General features: G+C 52.2%; 10 protein-coding genes across 10 annotated transcripts; 5 read left to right on the top strand and 5 right to left on the bottom strand.

The window, feature by feature from the left end:
- Nucleotides 1-989: 989 nt before the first annotated feature.
- Nucleotides 990-2,407, top strand: SMAC4_05194 (uncharacterized protein; the record flags this gene model as incomplete). The annotated part of the gene is made up of 1 exon (XM_066090245.1): nt 990-2,407. The coding sequence occupies one exon, from the start codon at nt 990-992 to the stop codon at nt 2,298-2,300; it is 1,311 nt and encodes a 436-aa protein (XP_065945479.1). The 3' UTR covers nt 2,301-2,407.
- A 192-nt stretch (nt 2,408-2,599) lies between these two features.
- SMAC4_05193 (uncharacterized protein) lies at nt 2,600-4,275 on the bottom strand. Its single transcript, XM_003346947.2, has 2 exons — nt 3,821-4,275; nt 2,600-3,732 (listed from the first exon to the last, which is right to left on the bottom strand). Exons 1-2 carry the CDS (start codon nt 3,881-3,883, stop codon nt 2,794-2,796), a joined length of 1,002 nt encoding a protein of 333 aa, XP_003346995.1. The 5' UTR covers nt 3,884-4,275; the 3' UTR covers nt 2,600-2,793.
- A 2,281-nt stretch (nt 4,276-6,556) lies between these two features.
- Nucleotides 6,557-7,826, top strand: SMAC4_05192 (uncharacterized protein). Its single transcript, XM_003346946.2, has 2 exons — nt 6,557-6,860; nt 6,956-7,826. Exons 1-2 carry the CDS (start codon nt 6,587-6,589, stop codon nt 7,309-7,311), a joined length of 630 nt encoding a protein of 209 aa, XP_003346994.1. The 5' UTR covers nt 6,557-6,586; the 3' UTR covers nt 7,312-7,826.
- Nucleotides 7,827-8,022: 196 nt separating this feature from the next.
- Nucleotides 8,023-9,682, bottom strand: SMAC4_05191 (uncharacterized protein). The gene is made up of 2 exons (XM_003346945.2): nt 9,290-9,682; nt 8,023-9,222 (listed from the first exon to the last, which is right to left on the bottom strand). Exons 1-2 carry the CDS (start codon nt 9,318-9,320, stop codon nt 8,501-8,503), a joined length of 753 nt encoding a protein of 250 aa, XP_003346993.1. The 5' UTR covers nt 9,321-9,682; the 3' UTR covers nt 8,023-8,500.
- A 1,274-nt stretch (nt 9,683-10,956) lies between these two features.
- On the top strand, nt 10,957-12,513 carry SMAC4_05190 (uncharacterized protein; the record flags this gene model as incomplete). The annotated part of the gene is made up of 1 exon (XM_003346944.1): nt 10,957-12,513. One exon carries the CDS (start codon nt 10,957-10,959, stop codon nt 12,511-12,513), a length of 1,557 nt encoding a protein of 518 aa, XP_003346992.1.
- Nucleotides 12,514-12,774: 261 nt separating this feature from the next.
- On the bottom strand, nt 12,775-16,021 carry SMAC4_05189 (uncharacterized protein). Its single transcript, XM_066090244.1, has one exon. It carries the CDS (start codon nt 15,352-15,354, stop codon nt 13,396-13,398), a length of 1,959 nt encoding a protein of 652 aa, XP_065945478.1. The 5' UTR covers nt 15,355-16,021; the 3' UTR covers nt 12,775-13,395.
- Nucleotides 16,022-16,627: 606 nt separating this feature from the next.
- On the top strand, nt 16,628-18,420 carry SMAC4_05188 (uncharacterized protein; the record flags this gene model as incomplete). Its single annotated transcript, XM_066090243.1, has 2 exons — nt 16,628-17,486; nt 17,554-18,420. The coding sequence occupies exons 1-2, from the start codon at nt 16,710-16,712 to the stop codon at nt 18,418-18,420; spliced, it is 1,644 nt and encodes a 547-aa protein (XP_065945477.1). The 5' UTR covers nt 16,628-16,709.
- A 171-nt stretch (nt 18,421-18,591) lies between these two features.
- On the top strand, nt 18,592-19,245 carry SMAC4_05187 (uncharacterized protein; the record flags this gene model as incomplete). The annotated part of the gene is made up of 1 exon (XM_003346941.1): nt 18,592-19,245. The coding sequence occupies one exon, from the start codon at nt 18,592-18,594 to the stop codon at nt 19,243-19,245; it is 654 nt and encodes a 217-aa protein (XP_003346989.1).
- A 2,197-nt stretch (nt 19,246-21,442) lies between these two features.
- Nucleotides 21,443-23,450, bottom strand: SMAC4_05186 (uncharacterized protein; the record flags this gene model as incomplete). Its single annotated transcript, XM_066090242.1, has 5 exons — nt 21,443-22,513; nt 22,583-22,914; nt 23,032-23,161; nt 23,275-23,288; nt 23,371-23,450. The coding sequence occupies 5 exons, from the start codon at nt 23,448-23,450 to the stop codon at nt 22,035-22,037; spliced, it is 1,035 nt and encodes a 344-aa protein (XP_065945476.1). The 3' UTR covers nt 21,443-22,034.
- Nucleotides 23,451-23,681: 231 nt separating this feature from the next.
- SMAC4_05185 (uncharacterized protein) lies at nt 23,682-26,598 on the bottom strand. Its single transcript, XM_003346939.2, has 4 exons — nt 26,272-26,598; nt 25,465-25,817; nt 25,289-25,400; nt 23,682-25,219 (listed from the first exon to the last, which is right to left on the bottom strand). The coding sequence occupies exons 1-4, from the start codon at nt 26,292-26,294 to the stop codon at nt 24,688-24,690; spliced, it is 1,020 nt and encodes a 339-aa protein (XP_003346987.2). The 5' UTR covers nt 26,295-26,598; the 3' UTR covers nt 23,682-24,687.
- Between the last annotated feature and the right edge of the window lie 493 nt (nt 26,599-27,091).

Here is a 27,091-nt window from a genome sequence, read left to right as displayed (position 1 = left end):
TGGCGGATTACTAATACGCCCCTGGTGCCTCAAAAATTTACACGTTACCGTCACAGTGGACCAGATCTCACCCGTTGATGCGCCGATTTGGTAACGCAGTTCCTCCAGTCTTTGCGATTGGCTATCACCGCATTAACTGTTTGAGAGACAAAAGTCCCGTCGCAAAAAAAAAAAAAAAAAAAAAAAAAAAAGATGGCTCCAACCGCTAGAACCGCCCACCTTAGGCGACGTAGTGGCTTTGGTTAGGTTGGAGTCCCGGTTTCCAACCCCAAAATGTCTCCGGAGTAGTCCGGACTGCCGTTGCGATGGTACGACAGTCGACAGCGGTTTAACACTAATTGTCAACTTGAACCGTTCTATCACTTGTACCACGGGGAATTATTCATCCATCGTTCGTGCCTGGTTTCAGTCGGGTTCCCGTCAGTTGGGGGTTCGAAGAACCATCTGAAGATTTCCATAACCGTCTAACCGTCTTCTCACTCAGCAACCAATTGATGATTCATCGCGGGCGGATCTTCAACCGCCCAGCATGCGATAAGCCGCAAGAACGGAATTGGCCAATTGGAAATTGCGCCATCATCATCAATGCGGATTCGACAAGATCTTCTCACAGTATTTTCTTTGGAGGGATGGAACGGGCATTGCGAGATCCTAAGGGACCCCCGATGCTGGGCAAGGGGAAAACCGATGATGTCGCTGATGGGTGTGGTTTTCACTGGTTTGTAATCAACACAATGAGATCTCCACTCCGGTGCTCCATCATCTCCAGTCGCCAACAAGGGCACCTTGACGGCAATAACGATGCGTTTTCATATACCTATGGCTTTTGGCCTCCCAGAACGGGGAATAGTATAAATGTCATAAACTGCCCTTCTTCCCTCATTGCCCTTTTTGTCGTTTCTGTTTTTCCATCTTGTCTATCCATCCCTGTGCGGTTATCTCTGTAATACCCCACCATCACCAACTACATCAACAAAATCATCACCAAGATGACCGTCAACGGCCCTCAGCAAAGAAAGACCGCTTCCCCTGCGGCTCAGGGTGTTCCCTACTACACCCCGGCCCAGACTCCTCCCGCCGGCACCGCTCTCAAGACCAGCGAGGGCGATGTTCCCACCCTCTTCACCCCTCTCAAGATCCGTGGTGTTGAGCTCCAGAACCGTTTCGCCGTTGCGCCCATGTGCACCTACTCCGCCGATGACGGCCACATGAACGACTGGCACCTCGTGCACCTCGGCGCCTTCGCCCAGCGCGGCGTCCCGCTCACCATCTTCGAGGCCACCGCCGTTCTCCCCAATGGCCGCATCTCGCCCGAGGACTCCGGTCTCTGGCAAGACTCGCAGATCGTGCCCCTCAAGCGCATCGTCGACTACATCCACTCGCAGGGCCAAAAGGCCGGCATCCAGCTCGCCCACGCCGGCCGCAAGGCCAGCACCAAGGCCCCCTGGCACCTGCAGCGCGGCAAGGCCGAGATTTGCGGGCCCGAGGAGGGCGGCTGGCCCGAGAACGTCTGGGGTCCCAGCGCCATTAGCTACAACGACCAGACCTACCCTGACCCCAAGGAGATGACCGTCGCTCAGATCCAGGAGCTCGTCGAGGCGTGGAAGGCCGCGGCCATCCGTGCCGTCAAGGCCGGCTTCGACGTGATTGAGATCCACGGCGCTCACGGCTACCTCATCTCCGAGTTCCTTTCCCCCATCTCCAACCAGCGCACCGACAACTACGGCGGCTCCTTCGAGAACCGCACCCGCGTTCTCGTCGAGATCACCAAGGCCATCCGCTCCGTCATCCCCGAGACCATGCCCCTCTTCCTCCGCGTCTCCGCCACCGAGTGGATGGAGTACACCGGCCAGCCCAGCTGGGATCTCCCGCAGACCATCGAGCTCGCCAAGCTCCTCCCCGGTCTCGGCATCGATTTGCTCGACGTTTCTTCCGGCGGCAACAACAAGGACCAGAAGATCGACATCCACACTTACTACCAGATCGACCTGGCCGAGCAGATCCGCGCGGCCGTGCAGGAGGCCGGCAAGGAGCTACTGATTGGCGCCGTCGGCATGGTCACCACCGCTGAGATCGCCAAGGAGGCTGTTCAGGAGAAGAAGGACGGCAAGGTCCCCGTGCAGGGCTCGAACGGCTCTAGAACGAGGGCCGATATGGTTCTTGTTGCTAGGCAGTTCCTCAGGGAGCCCGAGTTTGTGCTCACTGTTGCGGATGATCTTGGTCTTGATGTCAAGGGTCCTCTGCAGTACCTCCGTGCGCCGGTGAGCCAGAGACCCAAGAAGTTGACTACTGTCCCCTGAATTTTAAGAAGAGCAGAGAAATTATAGGATTGGGGATAGATGGATGAGGGTGACGTTTTTACACCAGCTTTGGATAGACTTGTTTAGAAAGAGCGCTAGATACCATTTTATATGAGAGCATTTAAGATCCAGTTGTTTCAACGTCGTGCATGAGTTTCTCAGAACACTTTGACCTTTTATGTTCATGGGTCCGGTAACCATTCCGTGTGTAATGATTAAAGGGAGATCAACTAACAGCGGAAGGTAAACTGACAGTCAAAAAATACTGTCACCCCCAACAGTGTAGTAAATATGGGTGGGGAGTGACAGTATTTTTTGACCATCACTGTCTCATAATGTAGTGTAATCGCTGGTTCCTATTTGTATCTCGTAACTTATAATCCATGAAACGCTGTGTATCGCACAATCATCTCCTTTTCACAGTCCCAAAATATCAAACCGCTGATTATACTTCACCACTTACCCCCAATCGCCATCCAACTTATCCACATCATCACCTCAAACCACCCCTCCTCTTCTTCTCATCAACCAGCCACTCCGCCACACTCCTCACCAACCCCAACACCAATTCCTGTCCAATCCTCACATACTCCCCATCCCTGCCCATCTCACACGGCACATGCAAAAACACCACCTTCCTCTCGGCCTTATGCTTGTACAGCTCCGCCAAGCTGCTATAGTAGATGAAATCGCAAAGATACCTCCCCGGATCTTCACTGATCACCAGCTTATCCCCCTTGGCGCCTTTGATGTCGTTGCCATACCATTTGGCTGCCCCGGTACCATCTTTACTTCCATTCTGCCCCTGCCCCTTCGCTTTACCTCCATCTCCTCCACCCCTCCCTTTACCTTCTGTCCCATTTATAGCCCCAGCCTTATCCCCAGCCCCATCGGTACCGTGACTGGAGCTCTGCTGGAACTCAGGAGGCGCATACCCCCTCCACTTTTTCAGAATCACATCCAAATCCAAATCCGTCCTCAGCTCCGTCGGACACCCCTTCCACACCCAATCGTCCCTAAGCTGATTATCCTTATCTCGCAAAAACTCCCCGTCCACGTCCCGCAGGGCGTATCCGTCGCGGTGAGCTAAGCGCTCGATTGCCCAGCGTGGTTGAGGACCCGCCATGCCGATGTGAATTGCGAAGTCATATTTGGATTTTCGAGGGGCCTCCTGCTCTTCTTCGGAAGTTGTTTCTGCAGTGGTGGGCGCAGAGGAGGAATCGGCAAAGTTGCGAGCCCACAGTTTAGGCACCAGCTCGCGAACGGTTTTGTAGGCTACGTGGATCGGTTTCGGGTGGACGTACAGGTTGACGCGAGGAATGAAGGGCGGTTTGACGGTGGAAGGCTGTTTGGCGCGCAGGGAGGGGAGGACGGCGGGCAGGCGGGAGGCAATTTCCCAGGATGGGTTGTGGGGGTATTCTTGTTTGAAGGGCTGTGGTTATGGCGGTTAGTAAGTGGGAAAAGGGGAAAAGGGGAAACAGAGTGGGAGGGTAATGGGGATGGGGATGCAGGTGACTTACACCAAAGCCGGTGATCAGGACGTTGATCTCCTCTTCGCCGCCGTAGGCGTTGTTAGAGCCCATGGTTGTTGATGTTGGTTATGATGATGATGATGATGATGATGATGATGATGATGATGATGTGGGTGATGATGATGGTGATGTGGGTGATGATGATGGTGATGTTGGTGATGGTGATGGTGATATCGCGGGAGTGCGGGGAGGGATGTGGTGATGAGGTTAGCAGAGTCTGAGATGCAAAAAAGTATGTGGGTGAAGCGATGTGGTAGAAAGTCGAAGAGTCAAAACGGCGATCAATGAATTATAAACTACTTGAATGACCTGCTGCGAAAAGCAATTGAAGAAGTGATGATGCGATGAAAACTATCTTCTCTGCAGTGTACTATCATCAATAGATCAGGTAAGTGGAGAGCATAGCATCACCAGTGCCTCATGTGCGGGGGAAAAGCCGACTTCCCTTGTCAGAATCGCAGTGACAGACTGACAGTTTGACAGGACGGAGTTCGGAATCCTTCAGATGAGGGGAACCTCCAAGCTGTCAAAGTCAATCGAATCACACCTCAACATTGCATTCCATTTGCTTGGGTGACAGGGCGTTACAAAGAAAGTGGTTCAATCGGAAACATAAATCTTGGCCGGTCGGTGCTGTACAGGAAACGCGCTTACTACCCGCTCACTTGTGGTAAGCGTATGCTTATTTCGTGTACAAACCGGCCCGCCTTGGCTAGGCAGCCGGGTGATGTCAGATGGAGACATTATGCTTAGTTCGGAACCGGACCGGTTGAGTCACTGGCCGGCCGGATTGCTCGTTCCCTTTTCTTTGTTAGTCCGTCTCACCGGGCCTTGTCAGGCCGGAAGGTACCGCTGCCGGCGATGGGCGTGACTGGCAATCGCCGGCTTGGCAGCGGTCAATTCTAAGTACGGGTCGCGCCCGCTCGGCATTCAAGAAACCAACAACAACAAACAGACTTTTCTCCCGTGGTGTTGTTTGTCCTTTGATCCAACCCCATTTCAACGTCTCTTTACCGTCTCTTTACCCATTTTCATCCCTTACTTTGCGGCTGGCGCTCAACAACCTTTCGCCAGAACTGTAAGCATAGAACGACGACGGAATCACAACTTTAAATCAACAGTGACTGTCGGGGTGAAGGTTGACGTCAGAGCCGGCTTGGTGGTTATTCATCAGTCCGTGACGCTCCACGGTCGCGCGCACATCAGTCGCTGCACAAACCATCAAATATACCGTTCTCCCAACGGTTTGTGCCGCTTAGGGCCGGCGACAGCGTTGCACCCCTCGGTGCCCAGAGATCCCCGAGACGGGCGGAGATGACGGATTTGACAAGCCCCATCCAATCTCCGGTCTTGCGGGGAAAATCCGGGGTAAGACCGGGCCACCCCGTCCGCCGAAACCGTGGAGTCCATTGACGATATCTCCGCTTTTGAAGTCAATATTGATTGACACATACATCGCCAAGGGTCGCTTATTGCTCGCATCAGCCCAGTCAACCTCGTGTGATCTAGCGAAAACGACACCAAGACGTGCTGGCGGTGCAAAGGTCAACGAAATGCAAGAAAATTGGTCAAGAAGCTGTGCTCAGAACAGAATGGGACGGCGCCAGATCATATGCCAAAAGAGAAACCGCTTGCAAAGCTGGCCTTTGCCTCGGCGAGGCGACAACTGACCAATCGCCATCGTCGTCAGTTGCTGTGGCTCAGGAACCTCAGCAACAGGTTTGGCGGTCCACATGCAACTGCGGGGGAGATTGGGTGGTTGCGCTACCCACCATCTCTTGGCTATCACCTAGCCAGAATCGGGTATGCCACTCGTTGATCTGAGGTCGCAACAACACGAGTTTAATTCTTGACTACCGAGTCTAGCCTCCAAGGCTCAACAGTGATCTTGATTCTCAAGTTGGTCGAGAGGAAGCATCAGGACACAAAGTCGTAAAGTGATAGCTTGCTGGCTTCAGACACGATGCTATCAAGGAAGCGCCTGGGATTATCATCCTTCAACATCAATCACGACAATAGCCCGCTCGGTGTAAAAGCTGAACGCTGATAGGTTGACAGCTTCGAATCTGCGAAATTACAAATGCAATGTTCACTCCCTCTTTCCTGCTCAGGCATAGGGCGGGATCTTCACCTCTCCTCTCCATGTGGTTCTCTCCCCGGCGAATCCCCCACCGTCCCCATTCCCAGAGCAGCAAGGGGACCGAGATATGGGGCGGGGAGACCCAGCTTCGTTGGGATTTTATGACTTCATGCAATAGGCTTTCAAAAAGAGTGTGCCCAAATATCCGCCGAGAAGGACACCTCCCCATGTGAAAATTCTAGCTCCGGCCTCGGGAGGTGCGTCGAAATGGGCAGTCTGGGAGATGACCTTGCTGAGAGACCCTGCTCGTGCAAGGTCCTTCTCAAGCTTTTCCGCAATCCTAACCAATTCTGGGCCATGATGGAGTCCCGGTTCTCCACCCCGGCGATCTTCGTTGCCCATGGCGGTGGGCAGAGTTGACTCTATCCTACCTTGATGCATGAGATTATCAACAGCTGCTAGGATTAACCTCAGCTAAGCTCATTTTGGACTTCCTCCCCAGCCCTCTGGCAAGCAGCTGGTCCCAGCTTGCCACGCTCTCCAGCTTTTACTCTGGTTCTCTCCCCGTCCTTCGCCTTGCTCTCTCACTCACTCACCCTTTTCCTCAGCACCCTCCAACGGATCATACCACTTCACACCACAGGTTCGATCACAGTCGCTCGCTACTATTCACCATGAAGTTCTCGACGATTCCTGTTGCTGGGGCCCTCCTCCTCCTCGCCGGAGTGAACGCTCAGCTGTCCGGTTGCACCGCCGTTGCTGTCAAGGCCATCCCTTCATGCGCCCAGACATGCTTCATTGACAACGCTCCCTCTGTCGGCTGTGATGGCTTCGACTTTGCTTGCCAATGCCAGAAGCAAGCTGCTTTCTTCGCCGCCATTGAGTCCTGCGTTGCCGACTCTTGCAAGGCGTCTGAGTTCCAGAACGTGATCGATGGTGCTGCTGAGGGTGAGTGAAACTATCCACGGAGAATTCATGTTGACTTCCCCATATGAACAACCCTTGATAATACAACAGACAATATGCTAATAACACATTTCTAGTCTGCGCCTGTGCTCTCCCCGCCAACTCACCTCAGACCGTCTCCGGTACTGTCGTGCCTCCATCAGGCACTGTCATCGGAACCGTCATCCCTCCTCCCGCGGTCCCTACCTCCCCCATCGTTGATGTTCCCACCCAGCCTGCCCCAACAACGATCGTAACCTCAATCCCAGCCAGCATCACCTCGGCTTACCCCACCGACGATGGTAACTTCTCTGGCACCTGGGTTCCCACCGCTTCCGAGGTGCCCGTTGCCTCATCAACTGGTGCCGTCCCTCCTGTCGTTACCGCTGGTGCCGGCCGTTCTGCCCAGATTGGTCTCGGTGCCGGCCTTGCCGTTGCTCTTGCCCTTCTTTAAATCCAAAGTCTGGGAACGACTTGGAATTGCAACACGAGGCTGTACCGATTTGATCAGGGAGAAACGAAGTAAATGATCTAGTATGGGGACATGGGAATGAGCATGAGCACGAGATACAAACACAAACACACAAATCACGACCGTACACTGAGAATCGAGGAACTCCGACTCCGACTCCGACGATACCCAAGGATACCTGTGTACCAAACTAACAACCAAACAACAACCTAATTCCAACTTCTCTCTTCACAAAACCGATACCCCATTGCACGCAATCCCGCTCAGGTCGCCCCGAAGCTTGTCTGCACGTCCCCCGAGGAGTGTTATCGGAGCGTTTGGCGTTTATTTCAGGACGATAAATTGAGCGCGTACAGGCAAAGATTCATTGTAGGGGTTGATTATACAACTAAGATATTGGTGGTTCTAATTCTTGTCATCGTCATCTTCGTCGTCGAGGATGAACAGGAGGATAGACATGGAGGATAGCTGAATTATATACTATTGTCTAATATTTGCAGACAGACTTTATTCATCTAGCTTTTGTTAAACTGAATGAAATGAGTGGCTCACCACATGTCCTAAGAAAGCCCGCATTTAATCAGTCGTGGTCGTCCTCAGAGGCGCGCCTTCAAGTGTCACTTAGCTCCGGGCCGTTAGGTTAGGTAGGTATTGTGGAAGCGCCTCAATTCTCTTCCATCGATTTCACCGGTGGATTTTACGGAGATTGAGGTGGGAAGTCGCAACGGGACTCACACGTTGGATTGGGTCGCACCTTCTCCATACCTTCTCCCATACTACCTATACCGGGGACGACGGTACATCGGCAAGAAGGAGTGACGGATGGCAATGGGAAAGAGCGAGAAGTACCCAAGATTGTTCGATCGTCTCTGCACGCAAACCTAAGACTCAAGAAGAGAATGGTGATTTAGCCATGGAGGTAACTGGTAACATTATCTCTTCCAACTGACGGGAGCGCAAACAAAAGGGGCGGGTGGTAAGTGAAAAGGGAAGTGACCAAGTGAATTGAAGCGTTTGAAGTCAATCATTCAGCTGACTTTTGTGCATGCCAGCACACTTCACGAATCGTATCTCACTCATCTCATCAAAAAGCCGCTTTTAATGAACCTGAAAAGCACATGAATTCAACACACCTCTCACACACCCTCATCCTCCCTTTCAGCCCTCACTCTCAAGCAGACCCTTGCTTCTTAACAATCCCCTCCACAATCTTCTCCAACAACCCCTTCCCCTTCTGTGCCCCTTCCTCTCCCTGTCCTGCCTCCGACGAACCCGAACCCCCAAGCAACCCCTCCAAATACCCCCTCAGACTCTTCTCCACATACTTCGCCGTCATATCCACCTCCACATTAACCGTCTCGCCCACCTTCTTGCCCGCAACCACCACTCTTTCCTGGGTATACGCAATCAACATAACCTCCCACCAGCCCTCGTCATCATTCACAGCCGTAACCGTCAAACTCGTCCCGTCCAAAGCGATAAACCCCTTCCAGATCACATACTTGAGCACCTCCCTGTTCTTCGGCCTGAAGCGGAACGTGAGCGCCTCGCCGTCGGGCGTGATCTTGATTATCTCCGCCACCGTGTCCACGTGGCCTTGAACAAAGTGCCCGCCCATGCGGGTGTCGGCGCGCACGGCCCTTTCCAGGTTGACGCGCGAACCGGGCCGCAGGGAGCCGAGGTTGGTTAGGCGGAGAGTCTCGGGGGCGATGCCGACTGTGAATTGAGCGGAGGGGGACAGGGTAAAGGAGGTTACGGTGAGGCAGACGCCGTTGACGGCGATGGAGTCGCCTAGGTTGCAGTCGGAGAGGAGAGAGGAAGTGGACGGGAGGGTGATAGTGAGGGTTGTGCCATTTTTGGAGAGGGGGTCGTTGGGGGTGTAGGTTGTCACCTCTGTTGGAGGGTTAGTGAGAGTTCATGAGAGAGAGGGCAGGAGGGGAAAAGGGGGTTGAATACGGACCTCCGATCTCTTCGACTATGCCGGTGAACATTTTGGCGGTTATTTGGAAGGTACGATGATTGAAGGCTTGGTTTTGTTGTGAGCTTAGCTCTGACTTGGTGCGAGATATTAAAAGAGAGGTGAGTTTATTGGTGAGATGAGTCGGAGGTTGTGGTGATGACTGTGGTGATGTGTGAGAATGCGCCGTGTCCGTTTACGCCAGCGGGGTTATCGATAGGGGAGGCGATGATGTGACGGACCCCCGCCCGCCGTGGATCGGATGGGCCGGCCTCGGCACTGGTTAGCGGCTAATAGTGGGGTATGCTATGCCGGCTTATTGCAGTTTGGGCCGGAGCCGAGGCCGGAGGATGTGGTTGACGGAGACGGAGGTGAAATGCATTTCTAATTGTTCATGTTTGTAGGTTCTCTTGTTATTTCTCCTTACATCTTTCCGGTGGAAATGTCCCAAAATACAAACATGCTCTTTTACGATCGACCAACTTCTCTGGTCTTTCATCTCAGGGTTACGTATTGAGTGTATCCAGGGTTATGTAAGAGCGAGCTGATTCCCTACAATTCTCCTGAAGACGACCCCGAAAATGGTCCCGTGTTCCAGAACATCATCTTACGTCGCCGGCTTCGGCATCAACAACATCCATCACATCTCAAACACAGGGCAACAAGCGCCGGTTTCTACTGCGTAGGTTCCTTTCCAAACAGGCGATTCTGATCTGAATAGCCACGCCGGTCGTGGCCGCCCCCAATGAAACACAAGGATGCCACTACTGATCCGAAATTGCGGCCGCATAACCAACCCCGTCCTGCACATCCTACCCCGACACCCAAATGAGCCCGCTGGCAGATGCCGCACCGGGGACGGGAGACCGGTCACCACCTCCGCAGCTCCCACCGGCTTTCCGTCGCTTCGCTTCCGTTTTATACGAGCTCTGAAACAGATCGGCCAGGGGAAAACCAGCGAACCAAGCTCAACCAAGCTTTTTGAAGGCTTGGACCCCTGACATTGCTCTGGTCGTTGCCAATCTCCCCACATTAACCTGGGAACAACATCGATCTGCATTGAGAACTTGGAGGTGACAAGTCATCCAACTCATTCTTTGACAACGAAGAAAGGGTAGTAATTCAATGGTGCGCGACATATTTTCCACAGAGGCGTCTTTGGCGAGATGAGCTTGTGTCGGAATTACAGTGTCCAAAAGTTATATCAGAAAGTTCCGATGCTATTGTTCGATGGTTGCCGCCTCAAACTCTTTCTGGATTTCATGATATGCATCCCTTGCCGTTCCGCAAGGGTCCTTGGTTACAGGGCGACCAACCAGGGAATTGGTACCCCTTCAGCTGCTGGTACATACTGAAAGCAGCCCCAGTCTGTCAAGGAACCGGGCAACCATCAAGGTATAATCCATCCATGAGGGGGAGATGTCCGTTGCTTGGGGACAGACCCTCAATTGGAGATGGCCAGGGTGTTGAAAGTTCAAAGTATGGAACTTCGACGTCACCTCTCTTGTCTGTGCGGATGTGTTCTTTCCTTCTATCCGTTTGTTAATGCTCTGTTCCTTCCACCTTACTTTCACTTCACTTCAACCAAAGCCCGGTTGTGAAACACTCTCTCTTCATTCAATCTTCACATTTGTTTCTTCCCATTACCGGGCACTACCACATCACCCACCATGCTCCTCCAACCCATCACCAACCCAGGCAAATATGCCCGCTCACTCGCCGTCCTCCTCAGCATATGGGCCTTCATCTTCCTTTTCTCCCCCTTCAACCTTCGCATCGACCACAGCAAAATCAGCTACGACGATGAAGCACTCTGGGGCAGCTCTCTCAACCGGCACGACATTTGCCGTCTCTACGGCTGGAAACCCTACCAGCCCCGTCAACCCTCGGACCCTCCCCGCAAGCTCTACGATTTGGTTCTAGTCACCTCGGAACTCGACCTGCTCGAAGTCCGTCTTAACACCACCTGGGATACAGTCGACTATTACGTTCTTGTTGAGAGTGCCAAAACTTTTACGGGAAGAAATAAGCCGCTGCTGCTTAAACGGGCCTTGGATGAAACTCCTTCGAGGTTTGACGCCTATAAGGAGAAGATTATTTATCATCAGGTGGAATACCCCGATGATTTCAACCCGCCGACTACTATTTTGAGAGCATCCGGATCTGGAACTGGGCATGGATCGGTATCACCTTGGGAAGACTTCAACCTAAACGCCATGTTCGACCAAGTCTTCCCCTCACTCGAAGCCGAAACCGCTCCTTCCTCTTCCGCCAACCCCAACTCAGAGCTCAGATCAAGCTACCCCCCTTCCCTCGTGCCTGCACAAAACTCTTCCTCTTTTGTAGGATCGCCCCGCCGTCCCCATCAAAATGACATCCTCATCCTCTCCCTCGCCTCTGAGATCCCCCGCCCTCGCACCCTCGGTCTACTAAGAGAATGTTTCTTCCCCGAGCGCCTGACCCTCTCCTCAAAAATGCATTACTACTCCTTCCAGTTCGTCCGTCGCCCTTCATGGTTTTCTGCCTCGCAGACTTATGCCCCTGGGTTCTGGGATCAGAAGGGCATGGAAGGGAGGGAGAAGATGCAAGAGGTGGAGTGGGCACATCCGCAGGCTACGGTTTATCGAGGAAAGAAGACTGTGGATATGGCGGGTTTGAGGTACGACTCTCGTTCTGGTTCTGCTTCTGGGAGTTCTGGCTCTCGTGGTACTGGGAGGGGATGCATGGGGTGGACCGGACCGCGCGACTGGGCTAGCAAATGGTTAGCCAAATGGGAAGGACGACAAACCCTCCACAACGCGAGCTGGACATGCGAGTTTTGCTTCCCTACCTTATCAGAATTTCTGCTCAAAAACGACGAGGTGTACGGGATGAGGCATCGCCATCGCCTTGGCGCCGACTCGCTTGCAGCGAAAGAAAGTGAAAAGGAGAGGATAGTTCGTTACGTAAGAGAGGGGAAAGATCTGTGGTCTGATATACACGAGAAAGAGAGGAGCAAGAACTGGGTGTTTGAGGAGGTGGTTAATAACACTGATGTTCCGAGTTTCTTGTTGGGGCCGGCGGGTAAAGAGGGGGAAGCAGGAGGAGGAGAGGGATTTGGGTATTTGGTGGAGAGAGGGGACAGAAGTGGTAGGTTTAGGGATTGGCAGGTGCCTAAAGCTGGGTTGGAAGAGCTAAAAGATGCAAAGGAAGGAGCAGACGAGAAAGTGATAGGGAAACAGGGGTAATTCTGGACATTTTCCCCCTTTTCTTTTTCCCATGCGAAATGGGGCTGCTGGTTGGCTGAAAAAGGTTTGGTTGGATGATGAAATGAATCCACCATTGAAGAAAGGTACCACTGGGAATCAGAGCGGGAGGGGGGAAAAAGCCAAAAAGCCAAAAACCAAAAACCAAAAACCAAAAACCAAAAAAAGGTCAACTGACCATGTTCAGGGTTGAACTGAGGCGCTTACCCGGAACAAGGCAGAGGTTGAAGAAAACACCACGCATTTTCTGGACCCGACGCGCTAACCGTGTAGGCTACTGGACCATGGTGGAAGGCCTACAATTAGGTGCTTATATGGTCCCAGTAAGCAGGTCGTGGTCACGCGAAAGGGTTTTGTTGCTAATTGTTGCGCGTTTGTGGGCGCAGGTACCGCGATACAGTCATGGCTATCGTGATGGTGGCATATCGGCGAATTGACCGATGACAGAATCCATCCATGGGAGCATGGAATCGTTAGACTAGCTAGCTAGCATGGGGATTTCTTTGGGATGGGTGTTTGCATAGATAGATGGGATTTGAAAGGATGGTATCGGGTACGGATTTCAGGACTTGGTTTGGGATTGGCGTTATGGTGTCTCTGGTCGGGTTGCGTGTTGCTATTGTAACGTGGTTGGGTTTCTTTCTAGATGTGTCACACACTTTAGTCGTTGCTAGATGTGGCTAGAGGCCCAATCACAATCTTGAGATGGACATCATTTATCAGCACTCCGAACAATGCTGTCTATTCGGGGGGATGATGCCTTGACCTGATATATAAGCTCGTATCCAGCACTTTGTCATATATAAGAAATATTTACTCCAACAAGGCTCTTGGGCCATTTCCATCACAAAACAGGGGCAGGTATCACAAAAACCCCCAAACCTCCGCAATCTTCTCACTCAACCCATTATCAACACTCCCCCGACCAACAACATGCGAAAGCATACTCATCACCAGCGCCTTCTGCTTCCTCTTACCGTTCTCGTCCGTCCCGCACGCCTCAAACGCCCTGACCAGCTCATACGGCGTCTTCCACACCTTGCGGATCTCAATCGCCTTCTCCCCCGACAGCCGCCTGATACACATCAGCATCTTGAGAAACACGTCGCCCAGCGTCATCATCTCCGACTTGGACACCAAGCTCGCAAACGCCGGGTAGCTGATATAGTGACCTTTCGACGGCTCCTTCTCCCGCAAATGCTTGATCAGCGGGAGGTAATTCTTTGCCGTCAGGACGTTGGTCGGTATAACAAACAGCGGTTTTGCCTCATAAATCTCCTTGAGCATGTACGTCACGCTCGCCAGGTACTTGATGGACTCGGCAATGGTGTCGGTTTTCTTCAAAAAGTATCCGTTGACGACCTGCACCGACGCCATGGCCGTGTCCATGGCCTCCTGGTACTTGTTTCGCACCTCCTGGTCGAGAGAAAAGTTCTCGACGACGTAGATGACGTTTTTCATCCCGGACCGCTTGAGCCGGTACTTTTGCTCGCGGAACCGCCCGTCCTTGATGCTCCCGGTGAGATCGTCAAGACGCTTGCGCTCCACAATGTAATCGAGCACTACCTCGTCGCCTTCGGCGCCTAGCCTGTTAAGCCAGCCCAGCTGCTTGCACTTGGCTACCCACAACACGTCGCCGAGCTCGAGACTGCGCATGATGGGCCGGATGCCCAGCTTGGAGAGCTCGTCTTGGATGTAGTCCCGGTTGTTCTTGGCTTGCACTTCGCGCGTGTCGAGGACTAGTTCGACTGTGAAGGAGCCGGGCGCTAGGCGGATGGGCGTGAAGTGTGGGAGGCTGGACTCGTCAGAGGGGATGGTGTCGCCGTCTGCTACTAGGTCGATGTACTCGCGGTTTGTGGCCGGCTCTCGGATAATTGCCGGTTTCCGGTCCTCTTCTTCGTCGAAGTTGTACCTGAGGTCTTCTTCGTCACTATCGAGGGAGATGATTTCTGTCGTTACCGTGCGAGGTCTCGCCTGTGGTGGTTTTTCTGGGCTTATTGTAGCCGAGCCGAACCGTTTTGTGTCAAGAGGCGTATATCGACTTTCCCTCTTCACTCCGCTTTCTGGCCGATTCGGGTTGAAATTCTCATCGTTGCGGTTGACATTCGAAGTACCACTGCCACTGGCGGTGGCGGTCCGAGACGACGTAGCTGTTTTCTCACCTACTCCATCCACAAGGTTCCGTGCTTCCTTCATCCGCTTGACCACTTCCCAGCCTTCATCCGTCAACGAGTACCTTTTGGTAGGTCGACCACGTATATGGACAAGTTCCTTGTCGTCAAGAGTCTTCATGGAATCCCAAGCCGTGTATGATTTGTTGGCCATGGAAGGAACAGTGAAGGAAGTGTCCGAATAAGGTTGGGCTTTGACGATTAGCGCGGTCTTGTCCATGTACCCCGATGGTCCAGGATCTGAGAGCGCCATGAGCAGCGCATATGCGCCACTGTTCAGCTTTGGAACATAAGGCCTGGCCTTCTTGGCTCTTTTGGGAGGTGATGGCTGTTCGTTTTGCGCGACAGCTGCTTCCACGAGGGCTGATTCCATCTCCCTTTTTCGCTTCCCCTTGGGATGTGGGGGCATGGGGAGGCCATTGTCTTCGCAGTGTCGTTTAAATTTGTCGGTAAGTCTTTGACAGATCTTGGGGCCAAACCCGTGGAGTGCGTCGAGTTCGGCGGGGTGCCGGAAAGTTAAAGGACACACCTTGAGTGAATTGTATGCCTTTTTGTAGGTAGGGGCGCCTTTGGAATTGCGTTCGCGTTCGATATCCCACCACTCCTTGACCCATTCGAGAAACAATGGCTTAGTCCAATTGTCGCCGTCCATATTGGAGAGCAAAGATGGAAACGAGATAAGAAAAATGATTAGTAGTTATTAGCCCTTCAACCCAGAGCCTGGCAAAAAGAAGCATCAGTTCGTCCAAAACTCCAAGAAACCAAGAACAAAGCGGAATAATGTTCTAGAAGGATGGAGGAAGATGATGACTTGAAGATGGACGATGGTAGCAATTGACCAGTAAAGCGGAATCCCAAAAAGGCGCCAAGATAAGCCAACCGATTTTAAAAAGCCATCATCTACTTCCGGTCCAAGGCTGTCGTCGTCAAAGACAGGCAACAATGACGGTTACTGGTGAGACGCGTCTCTGCGATCGACAACGCGTTTGTCGTGTAATTGATTTCGGGAAAGAGAGAGAGTCGGCCGAGCAACGGCGACAAACGGTGGATCATCAGGGGAACGCTAACATGCACTAACAATTTTTAAGCTGGGGTGCGTTAGCGAACCGAAGCTGGGCATGACGTACAAGTGGGGACTCGGGGCGGTTTGCGCTAGCGGCTCCCTCTATTTCCCCATCCGTCACCTTACTGCAGCCCCTCATCAGCTCACCTTAACAGCTCCGAGAGCTTGCATGCTGAATTCTTCATCGTTCCTTCTTTTAATTAGCAGCCAATCCCACTTTGAAGACCCTTTTGTCTCACTTGAGGCTGTAAATTTCCACAGTCATTTTTCGCTTCTCAACATCGGGCAACTCAGTTCGTCACCTTGGAACCTTGTGGAATTGGGCGTACTCAACAATTTGCAACGGCCACCTGGCTACGGTGAAGAAGCCAGAACAGCTCAGCGGAACTGTGGAACCTGCCAGACCTTTGTAACGGCCCAAATACAGCGATGAACAGAGTGGAAAGAATTATCAGGAACTTGAATGGTTTTGGTGAAACCAGCTCATTCGTTTGTTACTGTACTGTACCTACATTCACTCTCCGGTTTACGGGCTGCAGAGTGGGCTGTGGATTCGTTCACGTTGCCAGCCGGCAGAATCCAAGCAAGACAATCCAATCGATCTCCATCTGGCACCCCCCATTGGCATGGATTCCACATCCCCATCGTATCTGCATCCAGACCTAACTTAACTCGACCGGCTAACTAACCCCTTTCTGTTTTCTTCCACATACCACGTCCACATTTGGCCGGCTTCCTCAGCCTTCCACCGCCCTTCTCGTATCCCACACCCCGCTACTGGTATATCATTGCTGACTCTTGCAAAAGCGAAACCCCCCTCTCCTTCTCCTTCCCCTTCTGCCCTTCTTCTTCTTTTCTTTGAACCCAACTCCCGAACCGCAGGACCAGCTGAGCAGAAACAGACAACGGAACTACCCCTCTTCCCACACTCCGAATTCCCTCCCATGGCGCAACACGACGAACGCATCCTGGCGGCTGCCCAGAAGCATGCCATTGTTCCCTTGGAGAAGGGGCAGCTCTACAAGTACGGCACCGCGGGGTTCCGCATGAAGGCTGACCTGCTCGAGGGCGTCACCTTCCGTGTCGGCTTGCTTGCTGCTTTGCGCAGTCGCAAGCTCAACTCCCAGACTATTGGTGTTATGATCACCGCCTCCCACAACCCCGCCGTCGACAATGGCGTCAAGATCGTTGATCCCATGGGCGAGATGCTCGAGCAGGACTGGGAGCGCCTCGCGACCAACCTCGTCAACGCCCCTACCCCCGAAGATCTTGTCCAGTACTACAATCAGCTTGCGACCGAGCTCAAGATCGACTTGAGCGCCCCCGCGAAGGTCATCTATGGCCGCGATACCAGACCGTCCGGTCACACGCTCGTCACCGCCCTTGCCGCTGCCTTGGACGCGACCGAAACCGAGCATGTCGACTATAAGATCCTGACTACCCCTCAGCTGCACTACTTGGTCCGCGCTACCAACACCGAAGGCACCCCCACCTCGTACGGCGAGGTTAGCGAAGTCGGATACTACAAGAAAATAGCCGATGCTTTCGTTTGCGCCTTGAAGGGCAGAAGAATCAACGGCCCCTTGGTCGTCGATTGCGCCAACGGTGTCGGAGGCCCCAAGCTCGCCGAGTTCCTCAAATATGTTCCCAAGGACAAGGTCAACTGGGAGGTCAAGATTGTTAACGACGACGTTCTGCGCCCCGAAGTCCTCAACCTCGACGTAAGTGCTCTTGCCTCTATCCCGTTACGGTGATACTGGATACTGACTTTTGTGTTCTTCCTGCTAGTCCGGTGCGGATTTCGTCAAGACCAAGCAACGCGCTCCCCCCAAGCCCGCACCCCAGCCCGGTGTCAGGACCTGCTCCCTCGATGGCGATGCCGACCGCCTGATCTACTACTGGGTGGACCCTGATACCGGCTTCTTCATGCTTGACGGCGACCGCATCTCATCGCTTGCTGCCTCATTCATCGGCGACCTCGTTCAGAGCGCCGGTCTGCAGGATGAGCTCCGCATTGGTGTTGTCCAGACCGCCTATGCCAACGGTGCCAGCACCAACTACATTAGCTCCCACCTCAAGCTTCCCGTCATGTGCACTCCCACTGGGGTCAAGCACCTTCACCACGTCGCCCAGAGCTTCGATATCGGTGTTTACTTCGAGGCCAACGGTCACGGCACCGTTCTCTTCTCCCCTGACGCCCTGAGAGCCTTCAAGACTACCGAGCCGCAATCCCCCGCACAGCAGGATGCTCTCACCACCCTTGCCGCGCTCAGCGACCTGATCAACCAGACCGTCGGTGACGCCATCTCCGACATGCTCCTCGTTGAGGTCATCCTGGCGCACAAGAACTGGACCCTTCGGGACTGGGCCATGACTTACAACGATCTTCCCAACAGGCTCGTTCGCGTCGTTGTCGGCAACAAGGATCTCTTCCAGACCACCGATGCCGAGCGTCGCCTGTCTCACCCTGAAGGTGCCCAGGAGCAAATCGACGCCGCCGTCAAGAAGTACAAGGATGCCCGCGCCTTTGCCCGCGCCAGTGGTACCGAGAACGCCTGCCGTGTGTACGCCGAGGCGGCCACCAACAGTGAGGCCACGGAGCTCGCCAAGCAGGTTGCGCAGATTATTGAGCGATTCGGCGGAAACAGCCAGTAGAGCGGGCATGGTTCTAGTACGGACCCAGATAGTGATAATTTTGTGGAACATGTTTTACGGCGTTCATGGGCACATTGGAGCGGGCAAGATTTCGAATCATTTCTTAAAAGGCGAAGAAACGCTGAAAACGGATGTTATGAGACAGTGAAGGACTGGGAGGTCCGGAGGGAGATGGAAAAGCGCGAGGAAGAGCTGCAGAGGGCCGAGTTTCTGGCGCGGCGGCGGGCGCAAACTCTCGGAGAAAGGCCTTATGACGCTTCTCCTCTCCAGCTTCATCCTGATGGGCGGGTAACGCCTCTGTCGTCGTCGTCGTCTAGATCTATTTCTCAACATAATGATACTTCTTCTAGTACTGGCAGCCACGGTAGTCAACCATTCGGTCGCACGTATAATCTCAACCGTCCCACCCATTCGCAAGTGTCTCAGGGAGTATCCGGTCGTATCGGTGGAGATGGTGTCGGTGATGATCGGCTTCCTTACCAATACCCCCCAACTTTGCGCACCCGAACCCGTCGGAGCGCCACCATCCCACTCGAAGCACCTAACTCAATCTGGCGCCCTCGCCCTCGTCAGACCCTAAGCAGTGTCGATGAGGATTTCAACTCGAGCTGCAGCAATTACTTCTCTGAAGACGACGACGACGAGGATGACAACCGCACAATCGTCGACTACCACCAAAAATATGTCAAGTACGACCAAGACGATGACAACTACACCTACATCGACCATGGCTACGACCAAGACCAAGACCAATCATACTCCCCTCCCTTTCCCCTCTCAGGCACCTCCTCACAGACCAAGACAGCGAAGAAGAAGACGGATTAGGACTCCTCTTCCTCCTCCTCCAACTCCCCCACCAACTCCGACTCCGACACAATCCTCAAATCAAGCTTCGACCCACGCGCCGGCTGTCTGCAACCACCTTCCTCTTTTAGGGAGACTCAATACTCGATCTCGCTGAACCCTCACAACGCCGGTGCAGAGGAGACGTATCCCAACACGCCCCCTGTTGAGGAAGACGCTATCCCCGAGCGCGAACCGGAGTGGGACGGTGTGGCGAGGAGCGAGCCGCCGTTTGAACCGATGTTTATGGGGAAACATTTTGATCCGAGGGATCCTTATAGGTATGGACGGGGACCACAGGGACGCCGTTAGATCTCTTTTGAGGTCGTCTCTTGGCTTTTTGTTTGAGGTTGAGGTAGGTTAAGGCGGCTTTAGCGGGACAGTGGTTTATGTTTTCTTGCTTTCGTTATATGGCTTTCATGGTTTGATTGATTGGGTGGTTGGCTGGCTGAGAATTTGGGTGGCTTGATACCACTGACCATGGTTGGGGAAATGAAAAGTGAAACGGCGAAAATTGGTGTTGATGGCGTGGCGTGGATGGGTATAGCGGATCTCAGACGGATCTTTTTCTTACCGGTGGAATCCTGGTCTTTTTTCTGCTCCTTTGCAACGCAGAAAAGCTTGATGATTTCCCATTTCAGGAGTCAAAAAGTTCAGCGACAAAAGTTCAACGACAAAAGTTTAGTGACAAAAATTCGGGGTCAAAAGTTTAGCGCTGGTAGGATCTCCTTCGATAGGATCTTCTTTGAGCGTCACCTCTAGGTATATCCATTTGAGCTTGGGGTTTTCTCATCTTGCTTCTTGTATTTGTCTGTCATAATGTAGAGTGCTTGAAAGGAAGGAAATGAAAAGGAAGGTTATCAAGGTCGGGGATGGCAAGAAGAGAGACATGATATGTCAAGTTCTTGACAGCTAGCAGCAGAAGATACGGAGAGAAAATTTAACAGCCACGAGCAAAGGAGCTGAAATGAAGAACACGTACCTAAGAACGTGCTGGTTCCTAGGAGCAAAACTGTAAACAGATAATGTAGAACGTACGTAAACCAGTTATAGTCAATGACAACTCTCCTCTTTACGATCATGTCTCTGTATCTCCTCTCTGCACACAGTTCGCGGTCTCGATTAGTTACATGCTGTCAGAGCAGCCATGATGAACTCCCTTGTTTGACACCGAAAAACCTCGACATCTACCTAAACGATGCAAGGCTAGAAATTTTCCGACGACGTTGAATTAAGCAAATAACCTCATTTGAACTAACTCACGGACGTTGAAATAAAGCTGTTGAGCTTGTTGGTAGTAACCGCTGATAGAAAAAGTGGCTTTGTTGATGTTGGTAGCCAGTTTTGATCAGCGACTAACAGAATATGGTGCATAACGCACCAAAACAAAATACTGCGCTAATACGCAAGACTGGAATACTGCCAGGTCTTTTGTTTGCGCTTGTTCCGATTCCTTGCTGCCACCACCGTGCTACTTCTTCAACATCACCAACACCTCTTTCTTTTCTCTCTTGGCGTTTATCGCCAACATCACCACCAACATACCCAGAAACTTTATCTCAACCTCCAGGGTTCTTTATTTTGTCAGCGCTTCCCACCAACAAGCTCAGACAAACTTGATTTCCACGTTTTGTCTGTCGTATGTGGATGGTCTTCATCCTTTGCCGGCGCCACTACTTCCCTTCAACATCACCAGCCAACCAACAAACCAACCATCCCTTTCTTCTCGCCTTTTTGAGGAACCAACACGCCCTGCAACTTTATCTCGAAGTCAGCTCAGTCATATGGTCCGGTCATACCAGGGCGGATGCGGCGGGGTAGCTTATTTCAACAACACCAACATCACCAGCATCGCCAACAACCGTTCGCTAACTCCATCCCTTGCCCTGCTTTGTTGCCGCCGTTGACACTTCTTTGAGACTTCACCAGCAAAGGAATCAACAAAGCCACAAAGGCAGGGGTAATGTTTTTATTCAATTGGAGCTTCTTACCAACAAGCTTGATGAAGTTTATTTCGACGTCGGCCGTGTGGCGTGGCAATAGCTTATTGGAACATCATCAAGCGCGGCAAATTAATCTAACGTTGTCTGAATGTATGGAGGTTATGTCTTGCTTTGGTAATTTGGCGAGGTTTCTTCATTCCTGGCAAGGTCAACAGCTGTGTCAATCGGCAAGTTTGTATCTCTTCCTCTTCACTTGTCCATGAATTACATCAAGTATTAAACTCATCCTCCCATACTATCTCGTCATCATCAACTCAAACATTCCGTAGATTTGGATCTTCCAGATGCTGTTGCAATCACACACCGCACACCACACCCAACCCAACGTATAGCCTTTGCAATAATCGTACTTCAGTTTAAGCAATTGACTCATTTTTAACTCTGTGTATTACAGAGTATATAAGAGTTTAGATCCCTTATTGCTGTATGTTTCTTCTTCTTTCTTCTCCGCGCGCGCTTCCTTTCCGCTGCTGGATATCTAAGAAAAACTCCTGGTGTCCCGCTAGTAGAGAGTTCGTAAAAAGGAAAATATATGAAAAAGAAAAAACACAAAACCCAAGGTTATGAAAAAGCAACCCCTGCTCTTTTAAGACGCCGTGCAAATTCCCAATACCCCCAAAAACTTTCGTTGTGAATACTGTGAGCTCAACAACATCTCTTCGACATTCTTCACCATGGACAAGAGGCCGCTTTTTCAGCTCGCGTCTTGTCCTTTTGACACGTCGATTTGACACTATTGTCTAGCAGATCCTCATCATATGAGTTCCTCTAGCACATCTTGTACAAGCACCTGCCCTCAGCCGCCTTCGTAGGGTCCTCGTTCTCGAACTTGTAGTCGACGGTGATGTCGAGATCGCGCTTGTTCTTCTCGTTGGGGCGGTTGTGGAGCGAGCACTGAACCTTCTCACCCTGCTTGACGGTAAGGACGTCCTTGAGGTAGAAGACGGTCTGCTTCCAGTGAGTGTACTGGGTGTGGGGGCCGGTCGAGAAGCAGATGGGCTTGTGGCAGGCGGTGAATTCAATGTCGAACCAGGCGACAAGGGCGTGGATGAAGTCATTGCGCCGGGCGACGAGCTGGAAGTTGGACTTGAAAGCCAAATCGGCAGTGGTGCAGGTGTAAAGGTCGAGAGTCAAGATGTTGACGGGGTCAGTGACGACGGTCTTAATGTCGACAGTGTCGACAAGGGGCTCGGAGAGAGCAGTCTCCTTAAGGGGGCTGTAATCGAATCCGTAGACGTTGTCCCAGACTGGTAAAACGTTGTCAGCACGAAAATTTTCCCAATGTCAAGAAACAAAGAGGGGGGCAGGGCACATACAGCCAATCTTCTCATCCTTGTAGTCACCGTCCTCGATACCGGCAACCCAGATGGTAGCCTTGTTGGGGAAGATTAGACCGCCTTTAACCAGGTAATTGTCACGGGCGTAGAGGACGGTGTCCAACATGGACTCGTAGAGAAGGAAGTAGCCCATCCACTCGGAGATAATGATATCGACCTCTCCGACGGGGAGCTTGATCTCCTCCATCTTGCCCTGGATCAGGGTAATCTTGTCGGAGAGGCCGTTGACCTCGACGATCTCGCGGGCCTTGAAGATGATAGTGGACATGTCAACACCAAAAACGTGCTTGGCGCCGGCATTAGCGGCAAACCTGTGAGAAGAAAAAAGAGGTTAGCAGGCTGTTTTGCCAATTCTAAACTGCAGTCTCTGGCGCATTCCAGGAGTGCCAAAGCTGCAGGTCTGCGCGGCGCAGGAGATGGGAACGTACATGGAGAGGATACCGGTACCACAGCCGACATCGAGAACGATCTTGTCCTTAAAGAGGTGCTTGTTCTGGACGATAGAGTGCATGTACGACTTGGTGCGAACCTCGTCCTTCAACATCTCCTCGTGGATGCCTTTGTAGCGCAACAATCTAGGTTAGCAGGAGGCATACTATGAATGGCCACGAGGCCAAACTATGAGGCACGCAGTCCGTGGACTTCGCAACAAGCGGATGGAGGTGTCTCACCGTGGTGGTTGTAGCTAGAGGACGCAGTAATGTTAGCTTCTGTCTTTCTCTGCCGCAAGATGTCAACAAGAAGAGACAAGAAGGGGATGTGCGTACCTGTTGAAGTAGTGCTGCTCGGCGTGATCCATGCTCTTGAGCTTCTGGTCGGCAACCTCAATTTCCATCTGATTGGTCATCTTGACTGTTGTTTGTTTGATGATGATGCTGTTTGTGTTGGGGAAAACAGACAAGAATTGAAGATGAATTGGTGTAAAAACCAAAAGGAAGAATCAAAAGAAGAAGGGAAAGTGCAAAGCTGGAAAATTTGCAGGGCGACTCAAAGTACCTTATGGAGATAAAAAGTGGGAAGGAGGATGGAGAGGCACTGGTCGAAGGGGAGCCTGATGCTTGTGAAGTTTTCTTCAGACTCTGCGCTGCCGCAATGGCAATTGCTTGTGCAGTGTGGACGCCCAGACGGGTCCAGCATGGCCTTGCCTTTGCCTCAACTTTTTGCCTGGCCGTAAGAAATTGGGTTGCCAAATCTGATCCACACCCCACTTCTTGTGCTGCGCTTCAGTTCCTGGATGGTGGGGTCACCTTTCCCGCCTGCCCGCAACCGCAAGTGCGAGTCGTCACAGATTTCACAACACGCACAAGGGGGCTGTCCGACATCCGCGCAGGCACTGGCAGGGACAGCGCGCCCGAACATGGGGCTTGCATCCGCTTTATCGCATTATCCAATCTTTTGCCCCGCGACGCCGTCCCATCTTCAGGCTTGTCCCCTTTTGCTCTAGCGCTTTTGGGTTTGTCTTGGCAGTCTGGCCCGTTGATGGAACTTTGGACCCTTTCTTGGAACACTCCACTGGTCCCCTGGTGCTTGCCACTTTGGCGCTAGTCTGTGCTCCCATGTCGAACGTCGAGAACTGTTGACATCAGGTGTAACCATATTGTGAGGCATCAATGTTCTTGAGTGTAGTAGTTGTCGCCAGGGAGTTGACTTGTGTGTTTGTATGGAGCGATACCGATATCTTATTCCTTCCCACCACCTGTAGATCCATTGGAAATGGACAGTCAGTCCAAAAATCCGTCTCAGCCATAATTCTGTACAGGGACCAAAATTACTGACGACTGCCCGGTCTCCTTGCCATCTCGAGTCAACATCCCCGCAAGAACAAGTCATTTTCTTCAACAAACCCGTACATTTTCCGCCAGGTATATAAAAGATACTTTGTCTTGGCATTAAGTCTCCTCATTCGTCGCCTTTCTTGCCTGCCACATCTGACTCCGGTTTAATGCACACACATGGCCACTATCTATCCTCTATAGTGTAACCCAACAAAATCCGGATAGATCAAGAAACTCCACATGTTGATAATCCTCGTCATGGCATGCCCTCTTTTCTCTTTACATCCCCCTGTGTTAATGCTTCGGTGATTAGGCTAGGCCTGCCATCTGCATCAGACGGGTGCCGACCTTGAGGTTGGCATACTCGTAAGCCTTTGATTCCGGTGGGAAGGTACCGTTGGCGGCCCAGAGGTCGATCAAAGGCTGCATTGGCTCAAGCTCAGCCGGCTTGAGCATATCAAGGGCGGTAGCTGTCAGCACAAAGTGGCTGAAACAGCTGTTGAGTTGCTTCTCCAAGTTCAGGTGGTAAAAGGGTTCTGTAAAGTGGGCCCAGTAAAGGTGAGCGTAGACGCGGAACATCTGGAGGAAGATGGTCTGGCAAATGTTGAAAAACTCCTTGGGGAATCCGCTGCGCTTGCCGATCCAGTCGTCAGGACCCGTCAAAAGTGCCGTCGTGGTAATCTGAGGGTTATGTGCAAACGAGACTCCCGACGCCTCGGTAGGGAAGATCTTGGTATCGTCAATCTTTCCCGAAATCCACCGCTGCATGAGAGTGATATACTCATATGCTGGCAGCTCAATGGGCTCAAACCGGCTGTTTAGCCACGTGTACGAGTGGTTCCTGTGTCCATTCCTGTCAGACATATCCTTGAGGTGCTTCAACATGGGCATTGAGGGTTTCCGTTCTTACGTTCCAGCGGACATCCTGGGGCAGGTGGTGGAGTTGCAAATCGACTTTCCATCCTCCTCTTTTTCGTATATCACTCTGACAAAGTTCCACAGGTTGCGATAATGCTCAACCACTATATGATACTGTCAGCGGACAAACACGTGTAGCGATCGGTGACAAAATCAATGATGACATACCCTGATGGGCAATCCACTCGCCCTGTTCCACCGTCTTGGGCCTAGCGCTAAGTGTCATGAAGTTGCCCTTGACGATGTGCTTCGCGGCAGTAGGGTTCAGCCATAGTGGTAGTGGCCTGGGAAGGTGATAAGCGTTGAGTGCCTCTTCACCAGTGCCCATCATACCGATCGACTGAGATAGTGAGGGTGAGGCAGGAAGTGGCGGCAGCTTGGATGAGAGGTTGGCTGAGCTCTGGCTGGAGACCGAATGGTTGCTGGGTGAGGGCATATGATGGTGAACATCGTCGGTGGCGGGTGATTGGGGGGTTTTGTTTGACGTCGTTTTGTTTGCCGTGCCTCTCAGGCGAGCATTTCTGGTTGGGTCAGCATCTTTCGACAATCCAAGACATGCTTTGTATTCAGAACCGGATATTGGAGGATGATGAAGGACAAAGAACGTTCAACCGTAACGGCAGTGTCGTCGTGACAGGACACTATATGATAGTATATGTACTGTGCGTGCTGCCCGGCCGTTGTTTCTGGGTGACCCTGAAAAGACTATGCGACTCGAGGCGGCTCAAGGCCAAAAGTGTCGCGCAAGAGATGGCCGTCATACCCACCACGGTAACATAATGACATATGATAGCTGATAATATGAGAAAGCAGAACCGAGACATATGCATCCCGAGAAACCAGAGACACGGATAAGCGATGACCATCCAATCGCAGTCTCTCACAAGTGAAGCCCACTAGGGCAACTGTGGAGAGAAACAGAAAGCGACGAGCATGTGAGATGACAGAGAGACATAAAGAAGAACGGGTACCTACATTCCAGAAAAGAGGTTCGACATGGTACCGGCTTACACGGGTTCTGAACTTGGATGCTGTAGTAGATAGAACGTGGATGATGGTAGGTGATTGAAATAAGGAGCGATGAGATCTCGGACTGGAGTTGCAAAGAAGACGGGGCTCGACAGAGCAATAAGGCCGGGCTTGTTGTGTAGGTAGGTAGCGATGGGCAACAACTCAAACGGTCAAGTCGATTGAACGTTGAGGATGCTCTCTCGAATTAGCAGCAAATAGTACGCTAGCGTGGACTGTGTAGTGATGAAGATGGGTCGCTGGACAAGAGAAATGACGGGCGGCTTGTCGCCAGGTGGAATTATTCTGCCGGGTCGATTATGGGAGAAGCAAAGTGGACTTGAAGCAAGGGAGCGGACAGGGCCTTATTCGGTCGGGGACGGGAGTTTGAAGATTTCAGTCGTGAGTGTCGTCGATGATGTCCTTGTTGTGTAAATTGTAACGAAAAGGGGGAAGGAGGAAGCTGTGACGATTGGCGAATGACGGCGGCCAGCGAATTGGAGCTTGAAACAGACCGCCACTGGGCAAGCCCCATTTTGCAGCTGCCAGTACCGTATCGGCCGACCTATCGGCGTCATCCCCTCTCACGGTCCCCAACGTGCCCCTGAAAGCCAAGAATTTGGTAGCGGGACCGGGCGTAACCACGTGCTGTCGTTTGACTTTCGCGCCTGTTTCCCGGCCAAAGAGCTTTCTGCCCCACATCAGCTACAAGGGAACAGCGCGATCCAAACAAAATCCCGACTGCGACGACAACCTCACTCGATTCCAGGCAATCACGGGACAGTGG

This window comes from Sordaria macrospora, chromosome 1 (assembly GCF_033870435.1).
Source record: "Sordaria macrospora chromosome 1, complete sequence".
NCBI classification, from domain to species: Eukaryota; Fungi; Ascomycota; class Sordariomycetes; order Sordariales; family Sordariaceae; genus Sordaria; species Sordaria macrospora.
This window is presented reverse-complemented; position numbering and strand designations above follow the sequence as displayed.

Bases quoted from the DNA above. Each gene is read 5' to 3' on its own strand.
- SMAC4_05193 (XM_003346947.2), bottom strand. From the start codon at position 3,883: ATGGGCTCTAACAACGCCTACGGCGGCGAAGAGGAGATCAACGTCCTG. The intron at 3,733-3,820 runs GTAAGTCACCTG...CCATAACCACAG, and splicing joins TCCTGATCACCGGCTTTGGT to CCCTTCAAACAAGAATACCC.
- SMAC4_05192 (XM_003346946.2), top strand. From the start codon at position 6,587: ATGAAGTTCTCGACGATTCCTGTTGCTGGGGCCCTCCTCCTCCTCGCC. The intron at 6,861-6,955 runs GTGAGTGAAACT...ACACATTTCTAG, and splicing joins GATCGATGGTGCTGCTGAGG to TCTGCGCCTGTGCTCTCCCC.
- SMAC4_05191 (XM_003346945.2), bottom strand. From the start codon at position 9,320: ATGTTCACCGGCATAGTCGAAGAGATCGGAG. The intron at 9,223-9,289 runs GTCCGTATTCAA...ACCCTCCAACAG, and splicing joins CATAGTCGAAGAGATCGGAG to AGGTGACAACCTACACCCCC.
- SMAC4_05189 (XM_066090244.1), bottom strand. From the start codon at position 15,354: ATGGACGGCGACAATTGGACTAAGCCATTGTTTCTCGAATGGGTCAAG.
- SMAC4_05185 (XM_003346939.2), bottom strand. From the start codon at position 26,294: ATGTCGAACCTCTTTTCTGGAAT. The intron at 25,818-26,271 runs GTAGGTACCCGT...TGACCCAACCAG, and splicing joins TCGAACCTCTTTTCTGGAAT to AAATGCTCGCCTGAGAGGCA. The intron at 25,220-25,288 runs GTAAGAACGGAA...GAATGGACACAG, and splicing joins CCCAGGATGTCCGCTGGAAC to GAACCACTCGTACACGTGGC.